This window comes from Chiloscyllium plagiosum, chromosome 22 (assembly GCF_004010195.1).
Source record: "Chiloscyllium plagiosum isolate BGI_BamShark_2017 chromosome 22, ASM401019v2, whole genome shotgun sequence".
In the NCBI taxonomy this organism is placed as follows: domain Eukaryota; kingdom Metazoa; phylum Chordata; class Chondrichthyes; order Orectolobiformes; family Hemiscylliidae; genus Chiloscyllium; species Chiloscyllium plagiosum.
The window spans coordinates 33,024,619-33,041,482 of NC_057731.1; the positions used below are offsets into that span (position 1 = coordinate 33,024,619).

Here is a 16,864-nt window from a genome sequence, read left to right on the forward strand (position 1 = left end):
ATTCCTCAGACAGAGAAAATCACACGATGCTTTAACCACATCTCATCCTTTGGTCAAAATGGGCACGTAATGGAAGGCGGGGGGCAAAAGGAAGTGAGAGTACACCTAATGTCGGAGAATATTTAAGCTTAAACCAATGACTGCCTGATACCCTAAACGCCAGCACGACAATACGGTCTTTAACAGAAAGACTGCATGTGTGGCCACTACCACCACTAGGTGGAGCAATGAGCATGCATACATAAAATTGAATGTTGCTTTGGAGTTGATATACAGGGTTAGCTCAGTTGGCTGGATGGCTGGAATGTGCTGTCCAACAGCACAAGGTGAATTTCCAAACCAGTTGAGATTACTGTGAAACGGTGTCCTTCTCAATCTCACCTCTTGCATGAAGTGTGATGACACCTTGGATTAAACCACCACCAGTCTGTGTGGTGTGTGTGTGTCTCTAGTGAGAGAGCTAGCCTGGTATGATTTCTTTATTTAAAAAAAATCCTCCATGGTAAAGGAGACTCCAGTCACCATGATGGCTGCTCATTCTGGTTAAGATCCATAATGCAAAAATGTCTGGTCAGTATCAGCCTATTAGTAATAATACAGGGCGAGCTTTAAAAAAGCTTGTATCCGAAATTTCCGGAACAAGTAATAACTTCTGCTTGAACGTGCATGCATCTCCTTACAGGATTAATGATTGTTTACAACTGCAGTTCTGTAAAATGCCTGTTAAGACTCTCTCCTTGTTCCTTTTGTTTGTTTTTGGAACTGTGTTGGGGGTGCATCTGTGCATTTGCAAATAGATCACCACCACCATTTTTAATTTTAATCCAAAACCACCTGATGAAGGAGCGTCACTCCAAAAGCTAGTGCTTCCAATTAAACCTGTTGGATTGTAACCTGGTGTTGTGTGATTTTTAACTTTGTACACCCCAGCCCAACACCAGTGTCTCCAAATCATGACCATTTTTAATGGTAGCACCTCACTCTGACATTGGCAGCACAAGCTCTAGGACGGCTCGGTGGGTCAGTGGTTAGCACTACTGCCTCCTAGTGCTAGGGTCCCAGGTTCGATTCCAGCCTTGGGCAACTATTTGTGTAGAGTTTCCACATTCTCCCTGTGTCTGTGTGGGTTTCCTCCCACAGTCAGAAAGATGCGCAGGTCAAATAAATTGGCCATGCTAAATTGCCCATAGTGTTAGGTGCATTAGTCAGAGGGAAATGCATCTGGGTGGATTACTGGTTGGGCCAAAGGGCCTGTTTCCACACTGTAGGGAATCTAATCTAAAAAAAAATCTTAATCTTTTAAACAAAAGTATTAAACTTGCTCACACTAGATTCTCAAACCTACTAATAAGACAAGGCATTAGCTCAAGTTTTACAACATGGAGGGGCTGTATAAAGAGCACTGTATTTAAATCCCCAGTACTTAGTTCCCATTTTGCATATCCTGACTTTAAGCTGCATTATTGATAACTGTGCCTTCCTTCCCTAATTTTCTCTGCCTCCCCTCCTAAAATATGCCCCTCAAACTCTACATCTTTGATCAAGCTTTTGATCATCTGTCCTAATATCTACTTGTGTGTCTGGGTCTCAGTTATAATGATTACTGGGATGGGTTATTCTATAAATGCATGTTGATGCTGAGAGTTTCAAATTCCACGTTTTGCATTTTCGTATATGACCTGCTGCATTCTGTACTAAAGAAGTCCCTTGGAGCAGATTTGGGACCAGTAAGAGAGCTGGAGGCCATAGGGGAAATGGAAAGAAAGATTGATGGTAAGGGAGAGCGGGAAGGGCAGTAAGATTGGTCAAGTGGGATAGGTGATGCGGAGACAGAAAAAGAGAGAGAGAGAGAAAAAGAAAGCGAGAGAGAGCATGCAAGTCAGAGAGAGAGAGAGAGAGAGAGAGAAAGAGAAAGAGAGAGAGAGAGTGTAAGTGGATGGAAAAAAGGAAAGGGAGAGAGGGAACACAGGAAACAGAGAGTGGAGCGTATCTGAATTCAGGGGAGAGTGTAAGAGAGAGAGAGTGTAAGTGGATGGAAAAAAGGAAAGGGAGAGAGGGAACACAGGAAACAGAGAGTGGAGCGTATCTGAATTCAGGGGAGAGTGTAGCAGGGCACAAAACAGAGAGAGGGATGTGCGAGAGAGGGAGGGACAGACAGATGTGAAAAAGAGGGGCAGAGTAAATAAGACTAGCACAGAATGAGATGCCACAAAGCTTCCCTTTCAAGTGCTTCCAAATCCTCTGCAGTCCTCACTTTCTCGGAGTTGAATTGCTCAAGCACGTTATGCACTTCCAAGACCCACAAGCTACAATAGTGATGGCCTCTCACAAATTTTGATGACATAAAAAGTAAAATATTAAGCAAAGTGCTACAGGCAATGCCAGTGGCATCAATTCATCCTCAACCTCTCTGACACATAGCACTCTCAAATCATTACCACTACGTCACGAGAAAAACTGAGACCATAAAATATGGGCTAATTTTCCTCAGGAGAAGAATAGTAATGACATAAGTAACCTATGCCATACTCAAAACTACATGCAAGCAATTCTACAGACGATTGATTAATTGTTCAAACATCAACACTTATTACCAAGACTGTGTCCTGCAAGGGAGATTCCTCCTTTGAAATTAGGATTTCGACTTAAGAAGAGAGCATATAGTCGATTGATTTCTGCAGCCGCTTTATCCACAATAGTCTGACAGTAGGCAGGGCTGTTGTAGAAGAATATATCCAATAATGTCTCATTGGTAAAGTGACGCAAACGACCTATACTTGGTAATGTGATTTTCTTCATATGCCTGATGTAATAAAAATAGGAAAATAAGTCAATTAAAGCCACAGAGGTAAAGAATAATATTCCATCATTTAATTCTGAATCAATCAAAACTGAAACGAGAGCAAAATTTTGATCCAATTTATTTTTAAAAAGCATCACATGGAAATTACAGAACAGAAGCAAGCCATTTGACAAGTATTTACATAGCTATCTTCTAACCCTGTTTGCCACATTCCATGCTATCAATGTAGTCTTTCATTTTCTTCTGCCTCATGCACTTAAGCAATATTTTTTGAGCATTCATGGACCAGATTTTGCAGTAGAAATAAAGCTGAAGCAATCAGTTATCAAAATAATGAAGAGATAAATCAGATGGCATTTTTCAGCATCCATATGTTCACTGCTAAAGACTGAAATCAAGACTTTACTGCCCAGGGTGCCTTACTTCGCTCCAAGCTTCACTCCGTAAGACATAGGAGCAGAAGGTAATTCAGCCCATCGAGTCTGTTCCGCTGCTCGACTACAGCTGATACATTTCTCAACGCCATTCTCCTGCGTTCTCCCTGTAATGTGTGATCCTCTAAGTAATCAAGAACTTATCTACCTCTGTCTTAAACACACTCAATGATGGCCTCCACAGCCCTCTGCACAATAAGTTCCATAAGTTCACCACTCTCTGGCTTAAGATATTCCTCCTCATTTCAGTTCCAAAGGGTCATCCCTTGACTGAGGCTGTGCCCTCAGGTCCTAGTCTTTCCTTATCCTTCTGAACTCAACAGAGTACAGACCCAGAATTTTCAACTGCTCCTCATCCCCACGATCATTCACATAAAACCTCCTCTCGACCCCCCTCAAATACCAGCACATCCATCATAAGATATAGGAATGGAAGCAAGGTCACTTGGCCCATCGAGTCCACTCCGCCATTTAATCATGGCTGATGGGTGTTTCAATTCCACTTACCCACACTCTCCCCATAGCCCCTAATTCCTTGCAAGATCAAGAATTTCTCAATCTCTGCTTTGAAGACACCCAACGTCCCAGCCTCTATTGTGCTCTGTGGCAATGAATTCCACAGACCGACCACTCTCTGGCTGAAACAAATGTCTCCTCATTTCCATTCTAAATTGACCCCCTCTAATTTTAAGGTTTTGCCTACAGGTCTTAGTCTCCCCGCTTAACAGAAACAACTTCCCGCGTCCACTCTTTCTAAGCCATGCATTATCTTGTAAGTTTCTATTAGATCTTCCCTCAACCTTCTAAACTCTAATGAATACAATCCAAGGATCCTAAGCCATTCATCATATGTTAGGCCTACCATTCCAGGGATCGTCCGTGTAAATCTCCACTGGACACATTCCAGTGCCAGAATGTCCTTCCTGAGATGTGGGGCTCAAAATTGGACACAGTATTCTAAATGGGGCCTAACTAGAGCTTTATAAAGTCTCAGAAGCACGTCGCTGCTTTTATATTCCAACCCTCTGGAGATAAATTACAACATTACATTGGCCTTCTTAATCACGGACTCAACATGCAAATCAACCTTTAGAGAATCCTGGACTAGCATTCCCAGGTACCTTTGTACTTTGGCTTTATGAATTTTCTCGCTGTTTAAAAAAATAGTCCATGCCTGTATTCTTTTTTCCAAAGTGCAAGACCTCTCTCTTGCTCACGTTGAATTTCATCAGCCATTTCCTGGACCACTCTCTGCAGCCTCCCCACCTCCCCAGTACTCCTGCCTGTCCATCTAACTTGGTATCGTCGGCAAACTTTGCCAGAATGCCCCCAATCCCTTCATCCAGATCACTAATATATAAAAAGTGAACAGCTGCGGCCCCAACACTGAACAACTTGTCACCAGCTGCCATTCCGAGAAAGATCCTTTTATCCCAGCTCTCTGCCTTCTGTCAGACAGCCAATCCCCAATCCATGCCAGTAGCTCACCTTGAACCCAATGGGCCCTCACCTCACTCAGCTGCCTCCCGTGAGGCATCTGATCAAAGACCTTTTGGAAGTCTAGATAGACAACATCCATTGGGTTTCCCTGGTCTAACCTACTCGTTACCTCCTCAAGAAATCTAACAGGTTTGTCAGACACGTCCTCCCCTTACTCAATCTATGCTAACTTTTTCTAATCCGACCCTGCACTTCCAAGAATTTAGAAATCTCATCCCTACTGATGGATTCCAGAATTTTATCTACAACCAAGGTTAGGCTAATCAGCCTATAATTTTCCATCTTTTGTCTTGATCCTTTCTTGAACAACATCCTTAGACACAGGGTCGTCAACTGCTCACAATATTTCAAATGTAGTCTGACTACAGTTTCATACAGCCTCAGCAGTACATCACTGCTCTTGTATTCTAGTCCTCTTGAAATTAATGCTAACATTACATTTGCTTTCCTAAGTGCCAACTGAACCTGTGTTAACCTTAAGAGAATTCTGAACTAGCATTCCCAAATCTATGTGCTTCACATTTCTGAAGCCATTCTCGGTTTAGAAAATAATCTATGCCTCTGTCCAATTAGGAACATTTAACATTCAAATGCATCAAAAGGTCCATGAAATTCATTAAATTAATTTCTAACAGTATGATCGTTCTTAGTTTCCTCCAAATGACATCTCTGGCACTGAAAAATTACTTCTGGTAGTGTAAAATCAAACTTAATATAAATGTAGCCAGATAATACACTAAAATAATAAATAAAAGTAACTGATAGATATTTCTCTTATTAAAACCTGATGCAGCTAAGATAGGAGTTGACTATTTCGCTAACTGGTAAAACTATTTTGATCTTATGTTATAACCCATGGAGTAGTACAAAGAGAACAATGCAGTATGCCACCAGCCTCAGTCGTAACAAATCTAATTGGTTTAAGGAAACACAGTTGCTTGTGCAGTTAATACATTTCTTAGATCTCCCATAGAGAATTCACATTGATTTGAATTTATAAATACAGCAGATTCCAGCGTAAAAGCCTAGTCTGCCGGTGGACAAGTTTAACATATGACTTGCATTGTTTGTTGACCTCTGACTAAAATTCTTGGGCATTTTACATTACTGCATTAGCCAGGTTTACTTCTGTTGTACTTATTCTAATAATACAATAAGGTTGATTGAACATGATCTTCCCTTCTGAAATCCATGCTGATATTTTTAAAATTATCCAGCGCATTTATACTGCAACGAATATGAGCTTTGAGAGGGGAAGGTGCCTCAGGTTTCCCTGAAACTCAAACATTAGTTTGCCAGGGCACTGGAAGGGAGAGCAGCAAAATTACGTAAGTAGCTGCTTGCATTCAACTGAAAAAAATAAATACATTTGGAGTGTGACAATGCTGTGGCTTTAAGAGGTATGTTTTGTTCTGGTTTCTTTTAGAGAAAGATCAGGAGACCAGTACTGAGCAGTCTGTGAGAAGATAGACAACTTGAGAGGCCTTTTTTTTTAAAGTCGGAATAATAGAAGCAACCTGAAGGGGTGTGGTCAAACTCCCACAGAATCAGGATCTTTAGCTTTCAGCAGTTGTTTTTGGGGTCTGGAAGCATTTTTTTGCCCCTCTCTTGGTTACAACCAAAAAGGTGGAGGCTCTCTGCCCGCTACCAGAGTTGCATGTGCGACAATCTATGTTTGAATTTGCATTTTGCCAAGGGTGTATTTATGGGATCTTACTATATTGGAACAAGTAATTAGTAACAGTTACTGTATCTATTATTCTGTTAAGTTTTCAAATAAAGTTGTTATTCCAATTCCTTTCTTCTTTTCTTGTATTTTAAATGTAGTGCATGAATAAAGTGTGGTTTACTTTAAATCCAGTACTTTGACCAATCGAATTGCATCTGGAATGTAATACCTTGCCTTTATCTTTAACATAGTCTCGACCCTTCTTATTATCTTCTGAATATTTTGAGGAGGTTTGGTGTGGTACATAACAGGAGTTAAAACAAGATTGAAAGATTCCCCAAGTCTGTGCCAGAGAAAGAATCTCCAGGAAGAAAAAAAAAACTCCTGCTGTGAAAGAATTCTGAGATTAAAAGTTCCCACATTCAGGTAAACCCTTGGAAACTAATAATTAGATTGGAGTGGTCCCAGGAGAATTCACTGTCTTTTTAAGAGACAGTGTAAAGTATATTTATGAAGTGCATTTTTGGTTACACTAATAAAAAGGAATGTGCTGTTTTATTGTTTACGTTATATATGTAGTTGGGTTTGTTTTGCCCCTTTAAGAGAGCAGGTCAGCTGACTCAGAGCAAGAGCTAGGGGAAGCAGTCTGGGAGCTGAGATGATCCACAATAAAGTATTCCCTGTTCAAGTTTATCCTCTGTTTACCTTGCCTTCCATTTATGGTTCTAGTGAAACAAAATTCATGGGACAGTAGAGGGACAGATATTACTAGTGGTCATAAATGCTCATTCCGCGTGGCCCGAGACGGTGGTCATGAAGTTGGTATCAGTGACAGCAACGATACACCGATTGGATGAAATATTTGCCTGATTTAGAAATGATAATGATCCATAGTTCAAGGAGTACTGGGAAAATCACAGAGTCAGATATGACAGATCAGCTCCACATTACCCAGTGACAAACAGCCAGGTGGAGACTCTTCTATAAACATGAAGCAGGCCTTACAAGGGGAGGGTTTGCTAGGACAGTGATTCAACAAGTTCCTCAGCATATACCCAGTGCTCACCATCATCCTTTGCATTCAATCACCAGCTGAGAACTATATTTAACTTACTGTGGCCAGAAGAGATCAGAGAGGTAGTAGCGTGAAATCAAGGAGGCCAGATGGTCAGAGGGGGAGGAAACTCTCAGTCAAGAGTATTCCTGTGCTGGTCCGGAATTATACATCTGGGGAAAAATGGATCCCAGCAGTGGTGGTGGCTCAAATAGGACTGCTATCATATACAGTGAAGACTAGGGATGAACTAGTGCTGAGGAGTCATACAGACCAGCTGGTCACTGCACCTCACCAGGGTGGATGGAAAGTCCCTCAGAAAACTGAGCTGGTCCAGATGGAACCATTGGTGTCAACTACATCAGGTGTCCCCAAGCCGGGGAGAAGACAATAGCAGTGTCACAGGGTAACAACAGCCTGAGAAGGACATACCTGTGGAACAACAGGAGCTTCTAGAAGCCCAGGAGACTACACTGGAAAATGTTCATGAGGCGGGGTGAGTTGTCTAGCATTTGCCATCCCTCCTGAGGGGCTGACCATATCAATGTAACCTTTGGAAGGGTCGTTTTCTTTTCCCACACTTTTTAAAAAGAAAATTCCTGCCAATGTACATACGTTAGATGCAATGCCTGCATAATAATTACAATTGTTGGATGTATATTTATATATATATATTAAAGGACAGTATTAAAATAGAGGGGGAGGGGTGTTATGTACCTCTTTGGGTGTGTTGCCCCTTTAAGAAAGTGGGTCAGGTGACCTAGAGGCAGGAGCTAAAGGGAAGTCTAAAACCAATTGTGAAGCTGAGAGGGCCCATAATAAAGTACTCCTTGTACAAGTTTACCCTCCATCTACCTCATGTTCTATTTTTAGTTCTAGTGCTTTACAAGTAGCCGAAAAAGTCGGTAATTAGTCATTGATGCTTTCAGCCTTCTGTTGCAGTAAAAGACTTTAAAAAATGAAATCTTCTTGTGCCATTCTTTTAGTAACCAGTTGTAAATGGAAATTTCTAATTTTTAAAAATATGCTTTCAGTCTCTGTACAGATTGTAACATAGGTGTTAGTTGTGGAATAAATGTTGATGAGGTCACATTAATGGTTGCCACATTAAAAGAAGGATGTGGATGCTTTGGAGAGGGTGTAGAAGAGGTTTACCAGGATGCTGCCTACATTAGAGGGTCTGAGCTACAAGGAGCAGCAGAGGCTGAGGGAAGCTTGATGGAAGTCTATGAAATTATAAGATGCATAGATAGGATGGACTGTCAGAATCTTCTCCCCCAGAGTTGAAATGTCTAAAACTAGGGGGCATGCATTTAAGGAGTGAGGGGTAAAAGTCCAACGGAGATGTGAGGTGTTAGCATTTCTTTTTACACAGAGACCGGCAGGAGTCTGGAATGCACTGTCAGGGGTGGTGGTGGTGGTGGTGGAGGTAGATATGATAGGGACATTTAAGGGACTTCTGGACAAGCAGTGCAAGGAATGGAAGGATATGGACCAAAGACAGGCAGAAGGGATTAGTTTAATTTGGTGCCATGCTTGGCATAACATTGTGGGCCGAAGGGCCTGTTCCTGTGCTGTACTGTTCCATGTTTTATGGCACAGAGGTAAGCGTACTACCTTGATTCAAATTGTCTTATGTAACATGATATGTTAATCTGAAAGAGCAGTCAGAGCCTTGGTTTACCATCTCACCTGACAGTGTAACACTTCGTCAATGCAGCACTGGCTGTTGCCCTCAAGTGGAATTTGAACCCACAGGCTTCTGACTCAGATGTGAACATGCTACAAACTGAATCATAGCTGACACAATTTAGTGAAGTAACTTTGGACAACTTTTCTCAAATTGTAAATAATGCCTGTTAATATTCAAAGGCATCAGAAGTGGATGGGTAAATATTCTGAAAAAGTAAAGTTATGTAATTCTTAAACTGCATACGAGTGACAGAAGCATAAGAATGAGGTTAAAAGGTTTCGATATAAAGATCCAAGTTTTTGACAGTCCCTGAAACTGTTCACATGATAGGGGAAATTGCAATCCTTTGTCCTTTTGCATGTTCAGCCCCATAGATCAGTGATATTCAAGATTAGAATGATAAGTGCTACTACAAGTGTATCCATCAGCGCTGAAATTTAGGACGCCAGCTATCAATATTTATAAGCAGTATAGACATTGTCACTGAAAATAATCGTGAAAGAGGTAGGTTGAGTCCCTTATTTGTCAAGAATCTGAGGTCAGTTTGGGTAGATGGAATTGTAGATTTGAGATCAAATCAAAACAAATCACTGCATAGTGGACCAAGCTTGAGGAGTGAATAGCCTACTAATGCTCCTAATTTTTATGTTTATAAATTTATGAAACCCACCGTCCAGGAATTAAACGAGTGCTACAGTATCTTAGAGTGCAGACATAATTGATCAGTGGGTGAGTTCTTTCCTCTCACCAATCACTATTTTAAATCTTTAACTGGATTGGTCTATGATCAGAAATCCCCAAAGCTTTACGCAGATACATTTCATTTCAGATTATTAACTTCCTTTAACATATTAAAGATGGTCTCATAAACAATACATATGAGACATTCAATTTGTGGCAACAGCTTTAAAATTCAGTCTATACACTAACATTTTGTCCTAATAGAAATGGGAGAACATACCTGTCTACTCCAGTAGCATCTCCATGAAGAGCACTGTGCCAGTGAACAGGAAGGAATTCGATTCGTGTGATTTTTTTCTCATCTACTGCTTTTTTAAAGTGCGTGCGTAATAGTTTCAAAGAAACATTTCTGAAGTCATCAACTGCAAAACAGAGTGCAATGTTCTGGGTCTATAAATGACTACATCAAAATCTGTGTATTAGATTCCCAAATAAAGAAACATTCTACTGATGGCAAAATGCTGGAAATCTGAAACAAACATCAAAAACATTAGAAAAACCCAGCGGCTCTGGCAGCATCTGTGGAGAGCAAAACACAGTTAAAGTTTCAAGCCTGGAATGACTCTTCTTCAGAACTGGTTCTGCACAAGAGTCATTCCAGACTTGAAACTTTAACTCTGTTTTGCTCTCCACAGGTGATGCCAGATCTGCTGAGTTTCTCCAGCACTCTGTTTCTTAAACTAATGCACATTCTAACTGAAAATACTTAAGGGAAAGATAATTATATCTTATAACAAAAAATGAGACTGGGAGAAAAAAAATTGATCTATTTACAGGCAGAATATTTCACTAGCATAGTGGATCATGGATGTTTATGCTCAATGTTGTGTCGGAACACACAATTCTCTTTCATTGCAACAACTCTGTATAGAACTATCACCAAGACACTAAAACAGGGAAAAGTCATTCAGTCCATTAATCCCTGGCAGCTCTCCGTAACAATCCAATCAGTGATATTTTCCCACTCTGACCTCATAGCCCTGTAGTTTAAATTCCTTTTGAAATCACTCATTGTTTCTCTTCCTTCCACACATGTAGGCAGTAAGGTCCATCCAGATATCATTCAATGCATAAAAAAGTTCTGCCTTACATCCCCTGAATTTATGTCCCTTTGTTACATCCCCTGAATTTAAAATCTATGTCCAAAACTTCTGGACTATCTGCTAATGGAAACAGCGTTTCTTTCTGCAACTTACTGCAGCCTATTAAGCTCATACACCCTCTCAAATCTCACCCTGATTTTCTTTACCTCAAAAGGGAAGAACTTAAAATTCCCCAAATGAACCCAGAAGTCAAAATTCTTCATCATTAAAGTCTTAAAATGATGAAGAAACCCTAAGTTTGAAAAGAAAATCAAAACTGATGTATAAACCAAACGCTTTAAATTAAATGTTTTTACTGGAAACACAGGGCATTTTATATCATACAGCACTTTCCAATAAAGCACTCTGCTGCAGGAGAAAGAGAGACAAGCTATTCAGGGTAATGACCCAAAAATTCTGATCAAGGCCAAACATCCAACTTTGATTGGATAAAATATTGCACTTACTTTTTGAATCAGTTCTGCTCTACACTTTTCAGGACAGGAGCATTTTGGAATGTAAACAATGGATACCAATCCAGAAAGCATCATAGAGGAGAAAGTGAGGGCTGCAGATGCTGGAGATCAGAGCTGAAAATGTGTTGCTGGAAAAGCGCAGCAGGTCAGGCAGCATCCAAGGAACAGGAGAATCGACGTTTCGGGCATAAGCCTGAAGAAGGGCTTATGCCCGAAACGTCGATTCTCCTGTTCCTTGGATGCTGCCTGACCTGCTGCGCTTTTCCAGCAACACATTTTCAGCTCAGAAAGCATCATAGCCAACAGTGGAGTTGACCCAACTGGAAATCACACTCCTTTTTCAGCAGTGAGTGTACTGTATTCTCTAATTTAAATACAAAACAGCCACTTTGACTTTGAACCAAAGTCAAGTACATAAGGGTATAGGACCAGGTAGTTTGAGGTCGAGGGTGCAAGGTCATTGGTGAAGTTGGGCTTCAGCTTATGGGCTATCCAGGAGTTAGAACATGTTTTTAAATGTCCAAACATTTCTGAGTAATTATTAAGCTTAAATGAGTCAGAACCCACTGAATTCTCTGACTTTAAGGCACATTTACAGGGAATTCTGAGAAATTTCAACTTCCCAGGCAATTCCCATGGAATCAGCTGTGTCAGGGTTTTCAAGTGGTCCCACACGCAGTCTACCCAAAGACTTTAATGATGACGAATTTTGATTTCCGGGTTACGTTGGGGAATTCCAGTCTGCTCTGGAAGCAATTATTGCACCATTGGAATTTCTAGGTCAATGTTGTTCCCATCTTGTTAAGTAACATTACCAAATGAAATTCAAGCCCTTCTTTAACCAATAGTGACATCTTATGGTGCAGTTCCATCTTTTTAACAAAATGAACTCAAATAAATGAAAGGAATTAGATTAAACCAGCACTAACAACTTCACAATATGGTTTATAACTATCCATGTTATTCATTCAGGTTTACTACTTACATCCCTCAAGAATGTTTTCATAAGACCCATCAACATTAAGAGTTATTTACTTCTATCGGTTTACTGCTGACCACCCATAAGTTTGCCACAGTCGCCTAGAAAATTCTCCTCACCTTCATCTATTCTCAGAGGTCAAAAGCTGTTTTCAGCATCTCTTGGCATTGGGTTTCTCAGTCCTGGTTCTGGTTACTTCTCCAAAATGTCTAAGTTAAGCTGCTTGACTTTGTGATGGCCTGTAAATTCTTCCCCTCGTTTCAAACCAAGTGCTCTTCAATTGAAACCAGAGAATCATCCTAAATTCCACCACCTCCATGATGACATAACCTGCTCTGGGCTATCCTCAAATTGAGCTTTAAGTTAATTACCCCTCATTAATAATTGTTTAATTTGATAAACTGAATGAATTTTTAAACTGTTCAGGCTTCACCAAGTAATAAAGCAATTTAACTGAACTGTCCAAAACAGAAACATCTCTCTGGATTATCATTACTAGAAGGAGTGCAGATATCATGTATTCCAGCTCTTCAGCTAAGTCAGCACACCTATTGTTTTATACAAGTTCTTCTATTCCCACTTTCATAACCAACAAGGGGGCAGCTTTTGAACTGCTATTTCTTTGAGTTCTAGCAACCTCTTGAAGCCTAGTGATTTAAAAAAAACCTTTCCACCTGTTGTGCTAACCTCTTAACGGCATGTTCCAACCTCTTATGTGGAACCAGTAAAAAAAAAACCTTGCTTTATCCTTTTCTTTAACAATTAAATTTCACTGTAGAAAGTGAAACCTCATAGTGTAGGAGATAACACATTGGCATGGGCAAAAAATTGGATGGCTAACAGCAAACAGTAGTCATAAATGAGTAATTATTTGGTTGGCAAGAAATAACAAGTGGTGTACCAAAGGGATCAGAGCGGACACCTCAGCTTTTTATGTTTTAAAGATATTACTTGTATGAAGATCTGAACCTATGGCTGCTTAATATGATGTTACAAAAAAGAAATAGCAAGTAAGTGTGTAGAGGACACAAGGAAGTTGCAAAGAGATATAAATACGTTAAGTGGGTGGGCAAAGATCTGGCAAATGTAGTACAATGTTGAAAATGTAAAATTGTCAATTTGGTATGAAGAATTTTAAAATGTACATTTTGTAAAAGGGGAAGAGGTTGAAGAGAAGGCCAACCAGACTAATGCCTGAAATGGATATGTTGTCTTCTGAGGAAAAGTTGGACAGGTTAGGCTTGTATCTGATGGAGCACAGAAGAATAAAAGGCAAATTGCTTAAAACATGCAAGATACTGAAGGGTTGTGACAGGGTGGATATGGAGAGAATGCTTTCTCTTGTAGGAGAATGTAAAATTAGCAGACACTGCTTAAAAATAATGCATTGCCCATTTAAGATAGAGATGATTCATTGCCACAGAAGGCTGTAGAGGCCAGGTCATTGAGTGTATTTAAGATAGAGGTAGATAGGCTCTTGATTGTCAAGAGGAACAAAAGGTTACGGAGAGAAAGCAGGAGAATAGAGTCGAGAATGGCACAGCAGACTCTATGGGCTGAATAGCCTAATTTCTGCTCCTATGTCTTATGGTCTTGTGAAAATTCTCGAAGGGGGAAGCGAATCTTTGGAATTCTCTTCCTGAAAAGCAGTGGGAGTAGATACTCCAATGACTTTTTTTAAAGGCAGAAGTAAATAGACAGGCAAGAGGGTGAAAGATTATTGGGGTTGCAGGAATGTGGAGTAATCATATCAGCCATAACCTTACTGACAATGGAGCAGGCCCAAGGGGTCGAGTGACCTACGTCTACTCCTCGATAGTACGTTTGTAAAACTACAGGCTTATATTCTAAAAGTAAAACAGTATATTCTGAAACACCTAAACCATGAATTGGATATTTTCAACAGTGTTAACAATAAATTGCAAGCTTGTGAATGGCTTGGTGATTCTTAACATGGAAGAAAAATCAAATTACAACTTGAATTGATAATACACTTGTTGCTCCTCTCTGGATCCCCCGAGTACATTATTGTCAATGCAGTTGCTGTAGTTAAATTGACAGGGTACATCAGGGTCCCATGAGCAACAGAGGAATGACTAATCAAATAATGATGTTTCTCAAGGAAGAATGTTGATTGAGACACTGACAACATTACATGTTGCTTCAAAAAATGTGGCATGTAACATTACAACTTAGCCAAGCCATTGGAATGGAGCCTCAGTTTAATAGCTCACACAAATGGCTGTATTAGTATCAGTGCAAAATTCTCTTGATAATGCAATTAATTGTTGCCTCAGCTTGTGTGCAATGGGGCTCGAGTTCATGAGCCTTTTATAAGTGGCAAGAGCACAACTGACAAGCCTACCTGACTCTATCACTGAAAATATTTTTGGTGCCCAACAAATCACCCATCCAAACACTTACCTAACAACATCTTTCATTACTTTATTTGCCCTTTCCATTCAAAACTTTCATGATATTTCTAAACATTTATAATGGGAATTTATAACTTTTTTGCACAATAAAAGAAAAAAACTAGAGATCATAGTTTTAAGGAGAGAGGGGAAAGGTTTGAAAGGGACCTAAAGGGCAACTTTTTCATGCAGAAGATGGTGCGTTATTATTGAACAAGCTGCCAGAGGAAGTGGTACAGGCGAATACCATTACAATGTTAAGTGCATAGGAATGGTTTAGAGGGATGTGGCCAAGTGTAGGTAAATGAGATTAATTCAGTTTAGGAATCTGGTCGGTATGGACACGGTGCGCCAAACGGCTTGTTTCTGTGCTGTACAATTCTATGATCCTATTGTTGGGATGCTATCAGTGTCACAGTGCCACCAAGTGACTAAATATGGAATTGGTGCGATATGAGAGTTTAAAAAGCTTTGTAAATGGAATAAATAAATGGTGAGTTATTAATAAATGGGGAGGCTGAATACCTTTTGAAAATGACAGTCAAGTGCAAACTTAGATAAGAAAAAGGATACATTGGTGCGATAAATGGAAGGGTAGAATAAATATTTCTCTAACGGTTATTTGGAAAACAGAATGAATTGTCACAGGACCATTAAACAAGACAATTACAGTTAAAAGAAATAAGGTTCCTGCTTCATTACAATATTGTCAGTGTTCTGGATACTACTAAAATGGATTAGAGTACTGTAGTTATGTACAATATGCAAATAGTAAACACAGAAGGGGACAAAAGCACTCTCTGTGGAAATACCTTGAGTTTTGATGACATTGCACTTCTGTACTAAATCATTCATGTTTAAAACAGAAATGCTATCCATCATGAGATATATTTACACTTTGACAAGTAGGACTAAAAACAAATTTTGAATGCGTTAAAGAACTCAATAGCATTTTGTTCACAAGTCAAAGTAAAGAAACTATATTTATTTGACAGTTGGCCAACTTATAAACTCAAACTGAAAATCCAGGTCTGTCTCTACTAACAAAAAGCATCAAGATCAATTTAATATTAGAAACGTCTCTTTCATTCAAGGAATGAAGCATTGTTCAAATTGCAGATCTATTCTCAGTCCCAGTTAACCTGAGAAAGCATGTAAGTGACTTGAACGATGTGTTGCCATAATTATTAAAAAATATAAAGGTAGTTAGCATATCTAAGAATCAGCACATCATGAGCTAAGCTCCAGGACTAGGCTGGAAATAACAGCTCAGATTTTCTCCTCAGGACTGGAAACCCTATTTCCAATGTTTATCCAAAGGTTAAAAAGAGGAATCCTTCATGTGCACATATGGGCCAGGTGCCTCCTCAGATTAAGCAATCTAGTTCAGGCATTTTAATCACGATGAGAGGTGGGGGCAGGATAGTCAGAAACTATCAAGATGGGTATGTTTTTGGGTGGGGAGGTGGTGATTTTGGGAATCTGGGTTGAGGTTGCAAAACGTCAGGCTAGATGGAGGTTTGCGTGCTGAGCTGGAAGGTTCATTTCCAGACATTTCGTCACCCTACTAGGTAACATCTTCAGTGGGCCTGCAGGCAAAGCACTGTTGATAATTCCTGCTTTCTATTTATAGGTTTGGATTTCTTTGGGTTGGTGACATCATCTCCTGCAGTGACATCATCTGTTCTTTATTTCAGGGAGCGGTAGATGGGGTCTAACTCGTGTTTGTTGATAGAGTTCCAGTTGGAATGCCATGCTTCTAGGAATTCTCATGCATGTCTCGTGCATATATCTCGTGATGGATAACATTTCTGTTTTAAACATGAACGAGAATTGGGATGTGTTGGCCCAATCGAAGTGGTGTCCTTCCTTATCTGTATATAAGGATACCAGTGAGACAGGATCATGTCTTTTTGTGGCTAGTTGATGTTCATGTATCCTGGTGGTTTGTAGCTCAGGTTGAGGTTTAGGGTGTAGGTTTTCTCGCTGAGCTGTACGTTTGATATCCAGACGTTTCAT

The 16,864-nt window shown here is 40.0% G+C and overlaps 1 protein-coding gene across 2 annotated transcripts in view; it reads right to left on the minus strand.

The window, feature by feature from the left end:
- The window catches only part of LOC122561183 (SEC23 interacting protein), a 142,651-nt gene that overhangs the window by 92,627 nt on the left and 33,160 nt on the right, over positions 1 to 16,864 (minus strand). For both annotated transcript variants that reach the window (XM_043712707.1, XM_043712708.1), the window contains exons 8-9: positions 10,115 to 10,256; positions 2,595 to 2,803 (exon numbers count right to left, since the gene is read on the minus strand). In XM_043712707.1, coding sequence (XP_043568642.1) covers positions 2,595 to 2,803; positions 10,115 to 10,256 — 351 coding nt within the window. The remainder of the gene's footprint in view (positions 1 to 2,594; positions 2,804 to 10,114; positions 10,257 to 16,864) is intronic.